Here is a 16,533-nt window from a genome sequence, read left to right as displayed (position 1 = left end):
TTGAAATGACCAAATGAACATTTTAGTTAATATAACTGTAATTTAGATACAAAAGTATTGAAAATGAAAGTTCAGTAATGTGGGAAATAACTGAAATTCATATAATGTTATCAAAATGCCTATGAGGTACTGTAGATAAATTCCTGTGAGAAAAAGATGCCTGATAGTCTGTTAAAGCAATCAGCCCCTTGCTGTGATGTACTAACACATAAATTTATGATGTGGTTTATTTTTGCAATTTGTCCAAATATTTCTGCATGTGATTAAAGGGGGTAATACCATATCATTTCAAATAAAAGAAAAAACTGATGTATTTTTCTGCCTTTCATGAATAAGTAAGTGATAGGTACTGCACTTTTTATAAATAAACCCCTGTAGATTTTAGATCCTGTATATTTAATTCTAAGGTAGATACTCTCTTTAAGTGAGGTGTTAAGACTTTTCCTGTAGACTATTTTCTGAAAAGTTTTTACAACAGAATATTTTCAACAATTAAACTTTATTATAACTTAAAAGGAAGCATATGGTACTTTAATTAGATGAACTATGGTAATGAAAGTTAATTCTAGGAATTATGAGATCATAAACTAGTTGCCAGTCTGTACTTATGATATCATAAAAATCATAAAAAATTCTGTCCTGCCTGTGTTTGAATGACTGTATTTTGTATATGAGGATAAATTGAATTAGTGTATGTTTTGGTATAAAACAAGCTGGAATTCTCATGAAGAAATGCATATAAAAAGTTTCCTACTGTTACATTGATAAGAAGAAAAATGATAAGAATGGAAAGAAAGAAATTCTCAGTGTAAGATTTGACATGCTTTATACCGTGGAAAAATTTCAATATATTGTAATAACTTTTAGATAAAACCAAATTTTCACGAAGATGCTAGTACTATTTTGCTAGTTTTAACAATTGTTCATCTTTTATACAAGCAATAAATGTCATCAAAATCATCCTGTGCAATTATTAAAGGAGTCTTACTAAAATACAAGTACTAAAATCATGTTATTTGAGTAGTACTAACCATCATATGCAAATGACAAAGGTAATATTATACAAATAAAAACTTCCATAAGTTTTGTTGGACACTTAATAGTTGCAAAAAACCACAATGGACAGTGTAAGTGTATGAAATAACAGGTGTTACATAAACTTACTGTGAAAATTGTTCTTTTAATATTTTTCATTCCAGCATAACTCATTAATTGTGAAAAATTGACTTGAAGGCAAACTTTTTTTATGAACCACATTGATAACTATATTCTTTGCATCTGATATTGAGGAAGAATTTAGTGTTTTTGGCTCATTGGAAACAGTTTCTCTCCAGATATAAAAATAATCACAACACAAAAACTGTATCCTGCTTAAATGTTTTATCTTACTTTTTATCGAGAAAAAATCCCTGTGATTGAACTGTTCAAACTGTTACCTGTTGTTTTTCTCTGAACTGTTAGCCATAGTTTAAACATAATTATACAGTTTGATTGTATAGAAAGCTTGAAGTCTCCTTGAACTAACTAGTAGAAGTGGTCATGTTGAAACTCACTAGGTCAACACTCCCCTTTCTACACAAATGCCAATAGGACAGGCTCAGGCACCCACTAGGTCAACACTCCCCTTTCTACACAAGTGCCAATAGGACAGACTCAGGCACCCACTAGGTCAACACTTCCCTTTCTACACAAGTGCCAATAGGACAGGCTCAGGCACCCACTAGGTCAATATTCCCCTTTCTACACAAGTGCCAATAGGACAGGCTCAAGGCACCAGAAAACGCTAGGTAGTTTAATTAAAATCAAATTTAACTCTGCATTAGAATTATTTATTTTGATTTTATTATGTTTCTTTATACTTTTTTAGTTAAAGTAGTAATCAACAAACATTATAATTTGATTGATGGGGGATTTTTTTTTACATACATCATAAAATAGGATAATCTCATTGAAATTATAAGCAATGAAAAAAAATCTTCATACAACAGTTGTATTGTGCAAAAAAAATGTTTGAGAAATCATAAGGGGGAAATCTTGCTACTGTTAGGCCAAATTAAGTTTTTAGGTTCACTCATTAAAATGCAATCTTTGGAGTTTTTGTAACTCCCAGTATGAAGATTGTTCATTAATGTTGTATTTAGCTTCGTTTATTTTTTTCATATGTTAATAAATTGCTCATAAGATTTTGAGACTGACAAAATTTTAATTTTTTTGCTGCATTTTATTGTTTGATAATACAAAGGGGGAACTGTATAGTTTGATTGTTTTGAAACAAAGTTTAATAACATGCTACAGTTGATATTAAGAGAAATGATTGATTGATCACGAATGTGCAGATGTCAAGGCTTTTTTGTAATACTTTGTGATAAGGCACTAAATAACTTTTTCCTGTGGACTCCCTCGCTTTTAAATCTGACAGAGGATATTTTGTCCCCAACTGCACCTCCCCCCCCCCCAAAAAAAAAGAAGAAAAAAATTAAATAAATGAATAAAAAATTGACCATGCTTTAAATGAAGGATATCTGCTGTTCATGTCTTCGAAAATTACCAGAGAGGTGAGCTTTTTGTCATAGAAGGATGCCTGTTGTTATCCACAATTTCTCTAAACAACATTTCCTTTATTTATACACCTGATACACTCCAATGATTCTTAGGTGGCTTTCTACATCATGATTAATAGTTAATTATAAGTGGTTTCAGTTTGTTAATAAGTTAGTCACAGAAGCAAAAAAAAAAAGACTTTTTGAAAAAACCACACTGCTGAGCACTTTTATATTGTTCCTCTATAAAAGTTATATTGATTATAGGCTACCAGTTCACATGTGACTTAATGATCTACTTCTTCATTGAAGAAATGTGACCTTTTCTAGCAATGGGTCTAAGGTGGGTGATCTAAGGCCTTCATGGCATTCTTGTTATACTAAACAAATGTATGAATTATTTTGTTTCATAAATATTTGCTAGGAGACATAATAATACACCTACAACTAGTTGTTGATAAATTTAAATGAAAAACATGTTGTTACTGCTGTTTATTACAGAGAAATGAATGTAGAAATGTATTATCCTATCATTTTGTTAATGTTAAATAATATCACTTTTGTTTATAGGCATATGAAATGTTAGAAATAATTACTAAAGTATTTGCAAATAATTACCAATGACTTTAGGAATAATTAGAGAAGAATCTTGTTTCAATTACAGAAACAATTCGGGCTGTATGATTTTCAGGTGCATATTTTAATAAATTATTAGAAACTTTTTCTTAGAAAATATAGCACTGTTTCTAGTTATTTAAAGGCCATACATTTTATTGGTAAAATGAAGAAAGTTTTTAAAAAATGCAAACAATTTCATTTTCCATTCCTTATAATCAATATATTGATAGATAAACTCTTCCAGGGTCAAAGAATTGTGTTGAATATTACACCTAATAGAACATAATAAGCTACTGTTATATGGAAATAAAAAAGCTGTAGAATGTAATTGGCTGAAAATACATGAAAACTAACTCAAATTTTCTGATTCTCTACTGTTATATAAATTCTAACTTAAGTTGTTTTCTTAAACATCTATTAAAACAGCGAGGGAATCCTGATATTTTCATTCAATTTTGAAAATGCATTTTACAGAATTTAATCTTCAGATTAGATTTCTATATTGGTAACAGTTTTCTAACTTCTTGCAACCTTATCTGTCTGCACTTAATAGAAGTCTTGAAATTGAATTGAAATTGAAGATGTTATTCCATTTCAGAGATACTAGTCAGACATTTTAATATCGTATTGTAACAGACATGTAAATATTTCTTATGTTTTAATGTATATAGTATAGTCTAGCATTTGTTGTACAAGCTGATATAACATGAAAATTAAAAGAATATGTTGTATTAAAAAGCAATTTAAATGTTTTTTAATGTGATAACCATGAATTTTGATTTTGATTTTTATAGTTCAGGGATTAATGATTTGAATGAAAGTAAATATAAAATAGTAATAATATTTAGAAATATTATGATAAATAAGATATAATTGATTAATTGATACTTCCTCTTATTGCCTCATTTAACAGCTTCTTTACTAAGTATTTTAACCATCTTTAATTTAAGTCATCTGGAAATAGTAAAATTAGACAAAATTTACTGCTGTTATTTCTAGAAAACTTCATTGATTCATTCAGCATGTATGATGATTAAATTGTAGACTCTGGTTTCTTCATATAGATTCTGTGATTAAATTTAACACTTTTTGAGTCTTCAATTCAACTTTATGTTGTTATTTCTATTTATAGATTTCATGATTAACTTTTACACTCACTTTTCTGTTTATTGATTCAAGGGGACCAAATTTTACAATTCTTATTCTTTTTATAGAAACCATGATTGAATTTACCACACTTTGTTCTGTTTATAGAAACCATGATTGAATTTACCACACTTTGTTCCAATTATAGAATTCTTTATTGAATTGTACACACTTGGTTCTATTTATAGATTCGAGGGACTATGCAGTGCCAGACGTTACAAAGTCGGCTCTAAAAGTTGCACTACCACCAATATACCCCCCTCAGCCTCCAGTTCGGGTTCAACCACTGAACCAGTTGGATCTTCCGCCACCGACGTATGATGCCCTGTATGCCGCCGCTGATATTGTGAATTCACAGGGTTTAAACATTCCAAATTTACAGGTTACAAGATTTTACATAAAAAAACATGATTATGCAATGCAATATATTGAAAATGCTTTGCAAAATTACTGAAATTTCTAAATTACGAGTCTGAATGCATTGTTAAAAATATTTAAATAAGGCACTTATAGCAATTAGGATGATATCTTGATTGGCTTTATGATTTATATTTCTGCCAGAAATTCTTATTTTATGAATTTGAAGTTTCAAAAGCTTATAAGGTAACTTGTAGAAGCTTGGTGCTTTTAATGTGAAACATCAGTTTGTTATTGTGATAGATGCCCACTTACCTTTAATGTTTGTAATAAATGGTAAAAAATTGTCATTGGAACTAATAGTAATTAGAAGAATTTCTTTGAAATTTTAGTATATGTCACTGTGGAGAATTGGTTAGAGAATGCATTGAAATAAATTTAGATTAATTTATTTACCTTAAAGTAGAAATGTTTGAAATAATGAAAAGGATGATTATTACTGTGTTTTATGTGTACATTGCAGGGTGCTACAGGTAGCAGCGTGTATTCAATACCCAATGCAGAGTTATTGCTGAGTATTGACTTGTCTATTGTTGAGTTTCCAAGAGAAAATCTTCGTTTTGTGGAGGTTCTTGGTGAAGGACAGTTTGGAGAGGTAATCCTACATGTGTAGTCTTCACTCCTAAATTTATTAAATGTAATTGCCAGTTGTCCAGGGACAAATAGATCTACTGCCTTGGTCCAGATATCACTAGATGTATTCACTTATAATAGGTCTACTGCTCTGGGTCCAGATATCAGATTTAAAAAGCAAATATTGTAAGCAATCTAATGTTTTATGTATAGAATGGGTGCATACATTATACATACTTAAACAACTTTGTAAAAGATGCAGGGAGTATGTGAAAGATGCAGGGAGTATGATAGAATGAGTGCAAAGTTAAGCTCCTGAATGATATTTAGTACACAATGTTGATAATTTAATTTTGTTGTCAATGATACACTGTTGTTCTAGTTCCCTCTCATTTCACTTTATTTGCACATAAGACAAAGGGTTATCATTGTTAGGGTATTCAGGTACAAAGATTATGTGCACTTACAGCTGCTTAGGTCTTGCAGCTTCACAATCTTAAATGCTCCAGTGCCAAAATAATGAGTAGGTAATTATTTGGAGTAATTGTTTAACTCTTGTGTTGAAAGTTTCTTTGTAATGCTAGTGCAGAATTTTAAATAATATACATGGTGGGAAATTTCATACAGCTTTTAGTGCAAAAGGATTAACTTAATGAATATAGTCTATTACATACTCAACAACATTGTTCCTTCTTTATTAAATTTAAACTTTATGTCAAACAAAAAATTTAGAAAATAAAAAAAAAGAGAACAACAAAAGCTATTTCATTGGAACTTAATATGTGGATGTATCTTGATAAGTACTACTTGTCACACCCATTCTAGGTCAAAAGGTCAAGATCATTTAATAGCAAACAGAAAATTGTCCATTTAATCAAAGAGCATATTTGTTTGAAGATACACCTTGCCTACCTTGTCCTAACCACCATACCCGTTTTGGGTTAAAAAGGTCAAAGGTTAATTATACAGCACTGAGGAAAGTAGAGTAGCTGCTACTGAGACAGCCCTTGAATCTGCAGTGAAAAATGCTCTAAGTTTGCTAAGAAAATGTGGAAAAAGTCCTATCTGTTAATTTTTATCAGGAATTTACAAAAACCGTGGGGGAAATCACCTATACTACAAATACAAAGAATTATTTCACTATTCTATAGTGCAACTTATGTTTTTTCTGCATAATTTGGCTATTAACTGTGTGTATAGGAGAAATAAAACAATGTTTAGTTATGACTGGAAGTCTAGAGATAACTGTATAATACAGTATAATATCTGTAGTTTACAACAAAACAGTTCTGATTACTTTAATTGCCTCCCAGCATTATAATGGCTGCATTTCGTTGTTCTGCCCTGCACTTTATTGCCTATCAATGAATTACGTCTAGGATCCACACATTTCTAAATGTGCTATTTAATTTGTTTTTGAGGGCTTTATGTAGTGTATATAAGCTTGGTTTTTGCATAAATCTTGGAGTCAATGTTATTTTGCATTATAAAACAGTATACTTCCTGGGTTTACTGCCTGATGGTAGTTAGAGTTTTCTTGTATATATGTTGTTAATGGTGTATCATTGCTAAATAACAACATAAAACATAATTCACTCACAATAAATAGCAATGTATATTATTCATATATTATCTTACCTATTTTTATCATATCTCAGTATTCAAGTTGGTGTTCAAGCTCACAGTTTCAAGTTATTGTAACCTAATGATAAATAAAAGACAATCCCATTACAGTTTGAAGTTGCTTTATACAATGTATATCACAATTATAAATGTTCTCAGTAAGAATTCTCAGAACTCAAATAATTGAGCTGTTTCTATATAATTGACTTGCCTTCAATTTTCACTGCTACTACTTGTATAAGAGTTGAAGATGACTTGTTTGCAGATTAACATTACTGATTATGTTATATTTTTTGTTATATTTAGGTACATCTATGTGAGGCTGTTGATATTGCGGACTATTTGCAAGATGACTACATTATGAACAGAAATGTAAATCGCCCAGTACTGGTAGCAGTAAAGATGTTACGTAAAGATGCAGACGACAGAGCTAGGTGTGATATATACATAAAACATGATATAAAAATATATCTACTTTTTTAAATATGTAAAATATAAAATAAATATATTTCATAGCAATATCTGAAATTCAGAATTTTTTTTACATTTTCAACATTTGTTAATGATTCTATTTATTAATCATTAAGGTGTCCATCTAAATTTTTAAACTGTTTGATTCTTAAGAAATTATTTATGTTCAGTTAATGGAGCCAAACATTTTGTCGATATAACTTAAAAAACAAATGATAAAAAGAGTGACTATTTGACCTTGACAATATAAGAATTGTTTGGTTTATTTTTCAGGTCTGACTTCCAAAAGGAGATCAAGATAATGTCCCAGTTAAAGGACCCAAACATTGTGAGGGTGTTAGGGGTATGCATAAGAGAGGAGCCCCTATGTATGATTGTAGAGTACATGAAATATGGGGACCTCAACCAGTTCTTACTGGATCATGTACCAGAGTCTCCCATGGCAGAGGCCGCTAATGCTAAAACTTTAAGGTAGGTCCATTAATTAATGCATCCATGTTATTACCATATGTTAAATACAGTTAAACACTGCTATAGCAAACTAGTTCCAAGGCCCATTACTTTTAGATTTGAGTGAATTAAGGCCCTTACACTAACAGATTTTTGTCTGCTTTATTTTACATTATGGGCTGTCAACTTAAGGCATTTAAATATTAACCTTAGTCTTATTTGTCAGTGTTTGTTCCAAGTATGAAATATGATGTATGATGAGAAATGTATAAATTGGCAGCTTATTTTATTTAAACTGGCATGGAATAAATGTTGTATTGTAATTTGGCATAGACTAGTTCAAGGAACTTATGTAAATACAAAGTATCTACAACAAAGATTATTCACACCTGTGTTATGGTTACAGACTTAAGTTCTATGTATTTTTAAGCAATTTCAAAAACTGGTTCCAGGCTTTAATCTCTTTGACTGGATTTACTGAGAAATGTTTCATGTTATTTGACTTGATAATGGTATAAGTTTATCATGCAGAAATATTCTAGAAAATGGAAATAATTCCAAAGAGACTTTATGACCAGACATAATAATTGATGCAAAAAAATGAAATGGCATTCTAAATAAAGATTTAAGAGACAATTTGAGATGGTTCCCATAATATTATTCTGTTATAATTAGACTTTATTGCATGTTTTTCTGGTACTGTAAAATAAGAGATACATGTATATATGCATTATTATAGGAGAGGAAATCGGGAAATTCAAAGGTTAAATTTCTATAGTTCTAACATCAATTTTATATCTCTGGTTAGCTGTATAAAATTTAGTAAGTGCTTCAAGGAAATGTCAGTCTAAGATATGGAAACAAGTCCAAAAATGAATGTTACCACTGACCAGTTTTAAATGTTTAACATTTAATTGATGAAGGAAATATTTACTTTATTCAGTTGTTGCATAATTTGATGTACATTGGTGAGCTTGTGTGATGGCAAAAATAAAAATATGGATCAAAATTGATATCTGCAAGTTTAAAAATCTGCGTATTAGAAGCTTCAGTACTAAGAGCTCAGATATTTGACATTTAACATTACCTTATGGTTCTTAGATCATGTCCCTTTGGTAAAGACTAGGCATATGCTTGGCTCACATAGTTTACATAGACTTACTTAAGAAAAGTTATTAAAATCTTCTTGTTTGAAACTACAACGTCCAGATCTTAGATATTTTGCTTGTAACATTACTTAGTGTACCTCGACTATATTAATATATCAAAGATATTTATTTTGTTTCCAGTTACGGTTGTTTGATCTACATGGCATCGCAGATTGCTTCAGGAATGAAATATCTGGAATCACTAAATATGGTTCATCGAGATCTGGCCACTCGTAATTGTCTAGTCGGTACAAATTTTACCATCAAGATTTCTGACTTTGGAATGAGTCGAAGTCTGTACAGTGCAGATTATTACAGGATTGAAGGACGGGCAGTTTTACCAATTAGATGGATGGCCTGGGAATCTATTTTACTTGTATGTATTTTCCTTTACATATTATGATTGCTTTTTATATGCCCGAAAGAATTTCAGGCATATTATGTTATACCCCCTGAGGTCCTTCTGTCCGGACATCTGTCTGTACGTCCGTCAGTCCGTTAGGAATTTGGTTTCCGGAGCATAACTTAAGTTCCATTTGGCCCACAGTAATCAAACTTCATAGGATGATTGCCCATATTGGGTAGAAGACCCCTATTGATTTTGGGGTAACAAGGTCAAAGGTCACTATAACCGTAAAACTGAAAATGGTTTCCGCAGCATAACTTAAGTTCCATTTGGCCCACAGTTTTCAAACTTCATAGGATGATTGCCCATATTGGGTAGAAGACCCCTATTGATTTTTGGGTCACAAGGTCAAAGGTCAAGGTCAATATTACTGTAAAACTGAAAATGGTTTCCCGAGCATAACTAAAGTTCCATTTGGCCCACACTTTTCAAACTTCATAGGATGATTGCCCATATTGGGTAGAAGACCCCTATTGATTTTGGGGTCACAAGGTCAAAGGTCAAGGTCACTATTACCGTAAAACTGAAAATGGTTTCCGGAGCATAACTTAAGTTCCATTTGGCCCACAGTTTTCAAACTTCATAGGATGATTGTCCATATTGGGTAGAAGACCCCTATTGATTTTGGGGTCACAAGGTCAAAGGTCAAGGTCACTATTAGCTTAATACTGAAAATGGTTTCCGGAGCATAACTTAAGTTCCATTTGGCCCACAGTTTTCAAACTTCATAGGATGATTGTCCATATTGGGTAGAAGACCCCTATTGATTTTGGGGTCACAAGGTCAAAGGTCAAGGTCACTATTACCGTAAAACTGAAAATGGTTTCCGCAGCATAACTTAAGTTCCATTTGGCCCACAGTATTCAAACTTCATAGGATGATTGCCCATATTGGGTAGAAGACCCCTATTGATTTTGGGGTCACAAGGTCAAAGGTCAAGGTCACTATTACTGTAAAACTGAAAATGGTTTCCAGAGCATAACTTAAGTTCCATTTGGCCCACAGTTTTCAAACTTCATAGAATGATTGTTCATATTGAATAGAAGACCCCTATTGATTTTGGGGTCACAAGGTCAAAGGTCAAGGTCACTATTAGCTTAATACTGAAAATGGTTTCCGGAGCATTTCTTAAGTTCCACTTGGTCCACTGTATTCAAACTTCATAGGATGATTGTCCATTCTGGGTAGAAGACCCCTATCGATTTTGGGGTCACAATGTCAAAGGTCAAGGTCACTATTAGCTTAATACTGAAAATGGTTTCCGGAGCATAACTTAAGTTCCATTTGGCCCACAGTTTTCAAACTTCATAGGATAATTGTCCATATTGAGTAGAAGACCCCTATTGATTTTGGGGTCACAAAGTCAAAGGTCAAGGTCACTATTACCCTAAAACTGAAAATGGTTTCTGCAGCATAACTTAAGTTCCATTTGGTCCATAGTATTCAAACTTCATAGGATGATTGTACATATTGGGTAGAAGATCCCTATTGATTTTGGGGTCACAAGGTGGAAGATCAAGGTTACTATCACCTTTAAACTGGAAACAGTTTTCGCTCAATAATTCAAGCATTAATCAACCTACAGCTAAAGTACTTTCGGGCATTTAATGCCCCGCCTAGCGGTGCTCTTGTTTTTGCATGTTATTCTAAATTTCTGTTATATGATGCAAAATATAGGGTATATAGAATTATTCATTACTTTTTACCAGTTTTATGTTGCTTTTTAGTAATGACAAAAAAATCACAGGTTTTTATCATTTCTAAAATATATAAAGCTTGAAATAATGATTTTAGGGAAATAACACTTGTATATAATGGAGCTATGAAAAAGCTGTTTTTTTTAGGAACAAATCAATTATTTACATAGTTAAGTAGTTTACTTGCTACAGTGATAATAAGGTACAATGACAAATATGATAAGTGCATAGTTAACAATAATTATATGATAGAATATTTATACAGCATTTGTTTCATGTAGAAAGAATAATAGCCACATATTTGTTTTTCATTAGTTACATGTTAACTGCTATAAGAGAGTAAATGATGTTAATGTATCAGTCCTGAAATAAAATCACAACTTTAATGTGAATTATTGCTAATGCCTGTACATTTATTATGGAAACATTGTAAGTTTACCATTTACAATTTTTTTTTTAATTTTTCATTTCATATGGTTTTATACAGTTTAATGTAAGTTATTGGTAATACATTCATATGTTTTATAACCCAAACTATTGTAATTATTTTCTTCTGTGTGTCTTCTTGTATTTATTTAATATTTTTCCTACCACAAAAATTTAAAATACTCTGTCTTGTTACTTATAATTTCAGGGGAAGTTTACAACAAAGAGTGATGTATGGTCATTAGGTGTAACATTATGGGAGGTACTGACATTTGCTCGTGATCAACCATATGATACCATGAATGACGAACAAGTAATCGAAAATGCTGGACATTATTATCGTAATGATAACAAGCAAATATACTTACCGCAACCAGGTAACTGCCCAAAGGAAATATTCGATCTGATGTTAGAATGTTGGAATCGAGCAGAGAGCGAGCGACCTAGTTTCAGAGAAATCCAAATGTTTCTTCAGCGTAAAAATATGGGATACAATCCCAAGGACGAGAAAATGAACCAGATTAAGGTACCAATATGCTGACTATCTGACCATGCAGCAAATATTGCAGGATGTATGAATGATCTTGGATTGTCTTAATGAAACTGGAAATGATGATAATTCTCTCAGTAATGTACCAGTTCTAACTGAAGAGATGTTTTATTGTTGAGAAGTAATTCAATATTCTAAAGATTTACAATGTTTGGAAAGAACCATACTTCTTGCCACAAACAAATAAAAACCAAACCACATGATTTTGTGTGTGAGCACTTTAAATGGTATATATGGCAAACAGCTCACACTAGAACATTTTTGGAGAAGTGTAGTGGCGTGTACATCATGTGTAGAGTAGGAGAACAAAAAGTGCATCATTATGTTGAAAACAATGAACATTTTTGAACAGCGACATATTAGAATTGAACAAGATTAAATTGTGTATTTATTTTATTCTGAACAAAGTTCATTGTTAGGATGTGCAGTTTGGTGAACTGTTTAAACTTAGCTGTTGTATTCTTTCACCCAGTTTAGGCTTATCTGTTGTATTCCTACATCTTAGATCATCATTAAATGGGACTACTTTCTGTATAGAAATATATTTACTAAACTTCTATCTAAGCTTTGTAGTTTGAGTTGTCAGGAACTGAGTGATTGAAGCATTAAAACCTTCACAAATTTCTGTTTAAAGGAATAGAAGTTCATATTTTTCCCTGCAGATTTTACCTTTTATTAAAGGTCAAGCTAGGAACAGAGCATGCATACAACTGACTAGGGTGTTATGGAATTTTTATGAAAATCTTTTTTCATTTTAAGAAAACATTGATTTTAAACCTATTTTTATGTATATATATATTTTGCTTTTACATGCTGTATAAAGACTATTGTACATAGAATATATTGTACATGATACCAAATGTTCATAGTTTTTACTTTTATGTTTGTAAATTGAAATAGTGCAAAGGCATTTTTGCTTTCGTATTAGACACAAAGCTGTAAGGCATTTTACATATAAATATATTACACCGGATAAGTTATTCATTAGTATGAAATACATGTACATTGTAGTTTAAAAACATGGAATTGTTAGAAGATTAATTACCACAATATTTGATTATTATGGCTGTAAATTGTGGGGTTTTATAAATATGAATTAACCAAGAAATATTTTCGAGAAATGCTAAACCATAAAACAACAACAAATAAAAGTTTTACTGTTTTTTTTCCTAATTGTAGAGATGATAAACTTCTTTAGAGGAAAAAAAGGTAAATTAACATATTGGAACAGTAAAATACACTGATTATTGATATTTTTAGATGTGTTTAGTTTATCTAAAAAATGTTGAATTTTAAGAAGAAATATATTGTGACCATAGAAAGCAGTAATAGACTTGATAGAAGTTGTCTACTTGTATCATCTATATGCTTGTATTATAGTTCACATTTTGAGCAGGTGTTGCACAAGGTTTTGCTGTACTGCCATATTTATTCATAATACATTTCAATGACATTGTGTTAAATCAAGCTTATAAGATAAGTTCATATTGTCAGCAAAGCAAATTTTTTTGTTTAATTGTAAAAGTGAAGCATTTTTGAACCTTGGTAAATTCATAAATACTTTGTTGTCATAGAAACTAGTCAATCATAAATAGCCATACAATTTCTTATTAACACCCCAGGAATGGGTTGTTAGTATTGAACAATATGGTATGCCATTTCTATGCCTCCACTATTTTGGGTGGGGGCATATGGATTTTGTTTTTATTATTCTTTTCAGAAAATGTAGTTAACAAGGAAATTTGTGTGTGAAAAATTGTAATTTACCACCACTTTTAGTATTTTAAAATGATTTAAATGAAATGAGCTTATTTATGTCACATTTTCAAAAGAATGCTTAAAAAACGTGTAATATTTTCCTTTTTCCCTTTAAATTCATTTTCTGATTTTTTTTTTCTTCTCACATTATGTTTACCATTAAGTGATTTCCATAAATAAACTTTTGTTTTATCTAACTCTGACATTTAGTTTTACTGTTACTGAACTAAATGGCAATGAAATATCTTTGTTCTGTGTGAAATGGCTTCCTTTAATCAAAAAAATAGTGTTTACTTTTTGTAAGTCTTGTTTATGAAGTTGTAATTGTTATTTTGTTCTCTAAATGCATAAAACAATCATCTGTTGAGCATAATTAAATTATTATTAGATTTTAATCTGTGTTACACATATCTAAAATATATTTGTAAAGACAAGGTGAACAATTTTGCTGTCACCTTTAAATGTCTTTTTTTTTAAATATTTGCAGTAAGGTACAATTTTAAATACCTCTTCTATAGCAGTGCACTAACATGTTATAAACTTTCTTTATGTTGTACAATATACATGAGTACAAACTCTCCAGTTATGTCAGGCAGTTTTCAGCACATAAGTCAGTGGAATTAAACAGTGATATTTTAAAACATATTTTCTAATATAAGAAATAAACCTTGTGTGAATTAAGACAGAGAAAATAGATTTGCTTCCATGTACATGAGAACACTGACTGCTGTGTACCAGTAGTTAAAAAAGAAGTTTATCAAGAAATAGGGTGTTTCACTATTTTTTTTCCATCAAATTGTGTGCAAAGAAAAAAAAAGCTGTTGTATTTCTTTGGCTTACAGAACAGTATTAATATCAAGTGTCTAATATCAATAAAAATATTTCAATGAAATAAAACTAAATGTTTGTCAGTTCATATTAAAATGATCATCAAAGGGCAGTTATTGACATTTCATAAAACACTTAATTTCTTATGTACATGTATTTATGCATTTTAATCAATTAACAGAAAAATGAATATTTGTGTTCGAGAGTAAACTATATTAGTAGATTTATTGTTTATGTGTAACTTTCAACATTGTGTATTTGTACCAAATTTTGTCCTTTGACCCTTCAACCAACTCTGTATGTGTTGTCTGTAAATTAGAAATATTGACATTTTTTTCACAGAGGCGTGTACGAAGTATGTGTTCAATTGAAGCATGAATCTCTTAAATGAACAAAATTTAGATAGATTCTACATCTTGTATAAATGTTCTGAAATGATGGTGTAATTGCATTTGATCATTTATTTATGAAATATTCGAAAATAAAACTATGAAACCATTATATTATAGTTTCTTATTGTGCTGCTTGTTGTTGATTCTCATTGTGTCAAACCAGGACATGTTTTAAAATCTTTAGATTAACAACAATACATTCAGCAGGTTGTACTGGTGTATGGAATTTGTTGGCCTTGAACCTTACTGTCATGTTTATAATGAAGTTAAAATTGAACCATACACTACTTTATACAGAACTTATTTTAGTTTGTGTAGGAAACTAAAAGCTCAACACATTCTCGAAATCCAATCCTGGAACCAACCAGCACTTATTGTAACAATGAGTGTAAAGTTCCTTGCTCAAGGAAACGTCACTTACCTAGGACAGGGTTTGAACCAACACAGCTAGCAGTTTGGTAAACAACTAGTCTTATTGCATAAACCACTCTCCCATACCTCTTCAAGCAGTTCAATAAAAGCAATGCAATAATTAAAACTCATTAACTGAGACTTACACAGAATTTCTCCTTATTCCATGATGTAAGATTTCAGTATTGGTAGTATTTTCCCTAAAAATTTATCTCCACGTATAGTATTGGCAATAAATTAATTAATTACAACACAAGTAACAATTTAACATACTGGTAAACACTGACCAGACTTGGTTTTTCTAGGAGAAAAAACAAAAATCCTTGGTTACAAAGTAACAATTTGATATCTTTTCATAACATTATTGAGCATACAGAATATTTCTATAACATTGTCTTCACCCCTGGCAACCAATTAATATGCAAAGTTATATATATTCACATCAATATATTGCATTTATTACACAAGTTTTTGTCATGACTCCTTCCTTCTATCAATGTATAGTCTGTATAAATTTATCTTTTTTTTTGGGTGGTGTTATATTTATGTAGCAAGCATCTGGAGGACAAAGACTTTTTATTGCTCTGTGTCATACTTGTAGAAGCTTAACTGACATAGACATTGGTGAAAAATGCCAAATTTCCAGAATGATTTGATGAACAGTTTAGGAGGACAGAAAAGAGAAGACAAGGATAATTGGATCAACATTTTTATTAAAATATTGTCTGTATCAATGACAATTACATAGCACTATAACAGATTGTACATATATACACACAGACACACACACTCATATAGCAAGAAAATGCTCTCAACTTCATACCTTTAACACTATAACAAAATCCACTTATAATCTTTTTTTCTAAAATTCCAGTCTGTGATATTCTTTTTCTTTCTAGATGTATTCAATGGTTCGTTTTTAACATTATAAATAAGGTAAATTTCACAAACCACACAAAAAAGAAAAATACAAGAATTACAATAACATAACAGGACATATTCTTTTACACAGAAGTAAATTACAATAACGTAATTATAATAATGTTCCTTTTCTATTTCACTAAGCCAGATTTTTTCTC

General features: G+C 30.7%; 1 protein-coding gene across 2 annotated transcripts in view; it reads left to right on the top strand.

Moving 5' to 3' along the window:
• The window catches only part of LOC132726880 (discoidin domain-containing receptor 2-like), a 106,919-nt gene extending 91,767 nt beyond the window's left edge, over positions 1–15,152 (top strand). For both annotated transcript variants that reach the window (XM_060712290.1, XM_060712289.1), the window contains exons 9-14: positions 4,493–4,686; positions 5,185–5,316; positions 7,224–7,351; positions 7,662–7,859; positions 9,128–9,362; positions 11,724–15,152. In XM_060712290.1, coding sequence (XP_060568273.1) covers positions 4,493–4,686; positions 5,185–5,316; positions 7,224–7,351; positions 7,662–7,859; positions 9,128–9,362; positions 11,724–12,056 — 1,220 coding nt within the window. In that variant the 3' untranslated portion in view covers positions 12,057–15,152. The remainder of the gene's footprint in view (positions 1–4,492; positions 4,687–5,184; positions 5,317–7,223; positions 7,352–7,661; positions 7,860–9,127; positions 9,363–11,723) is intronic.
• Positions 15,153–16,533: the final 1,381 nt, after the last annotated feature.

This window comes from Ruditapes philippinarum, unplaced genomic scaffold (assembly GCF_026571515.1).
Source record: "Ruditapes philippinarum isolate M1 unplaced genomic scaffold, ASM2657151v2 ctg381_1_1_1_1, whole genome shotgun sequence".
In the NCBI taxonomy this organism is placed as follows: Eukaryota; Metazoa; Mollusca; class Bivalvia; order Venerida; family Veneridae; genus Ruditapes; species Ruditapes philippinarum.
This window is presented reverse-complemented; position numbering and strand designations above follow the sequence as displayed.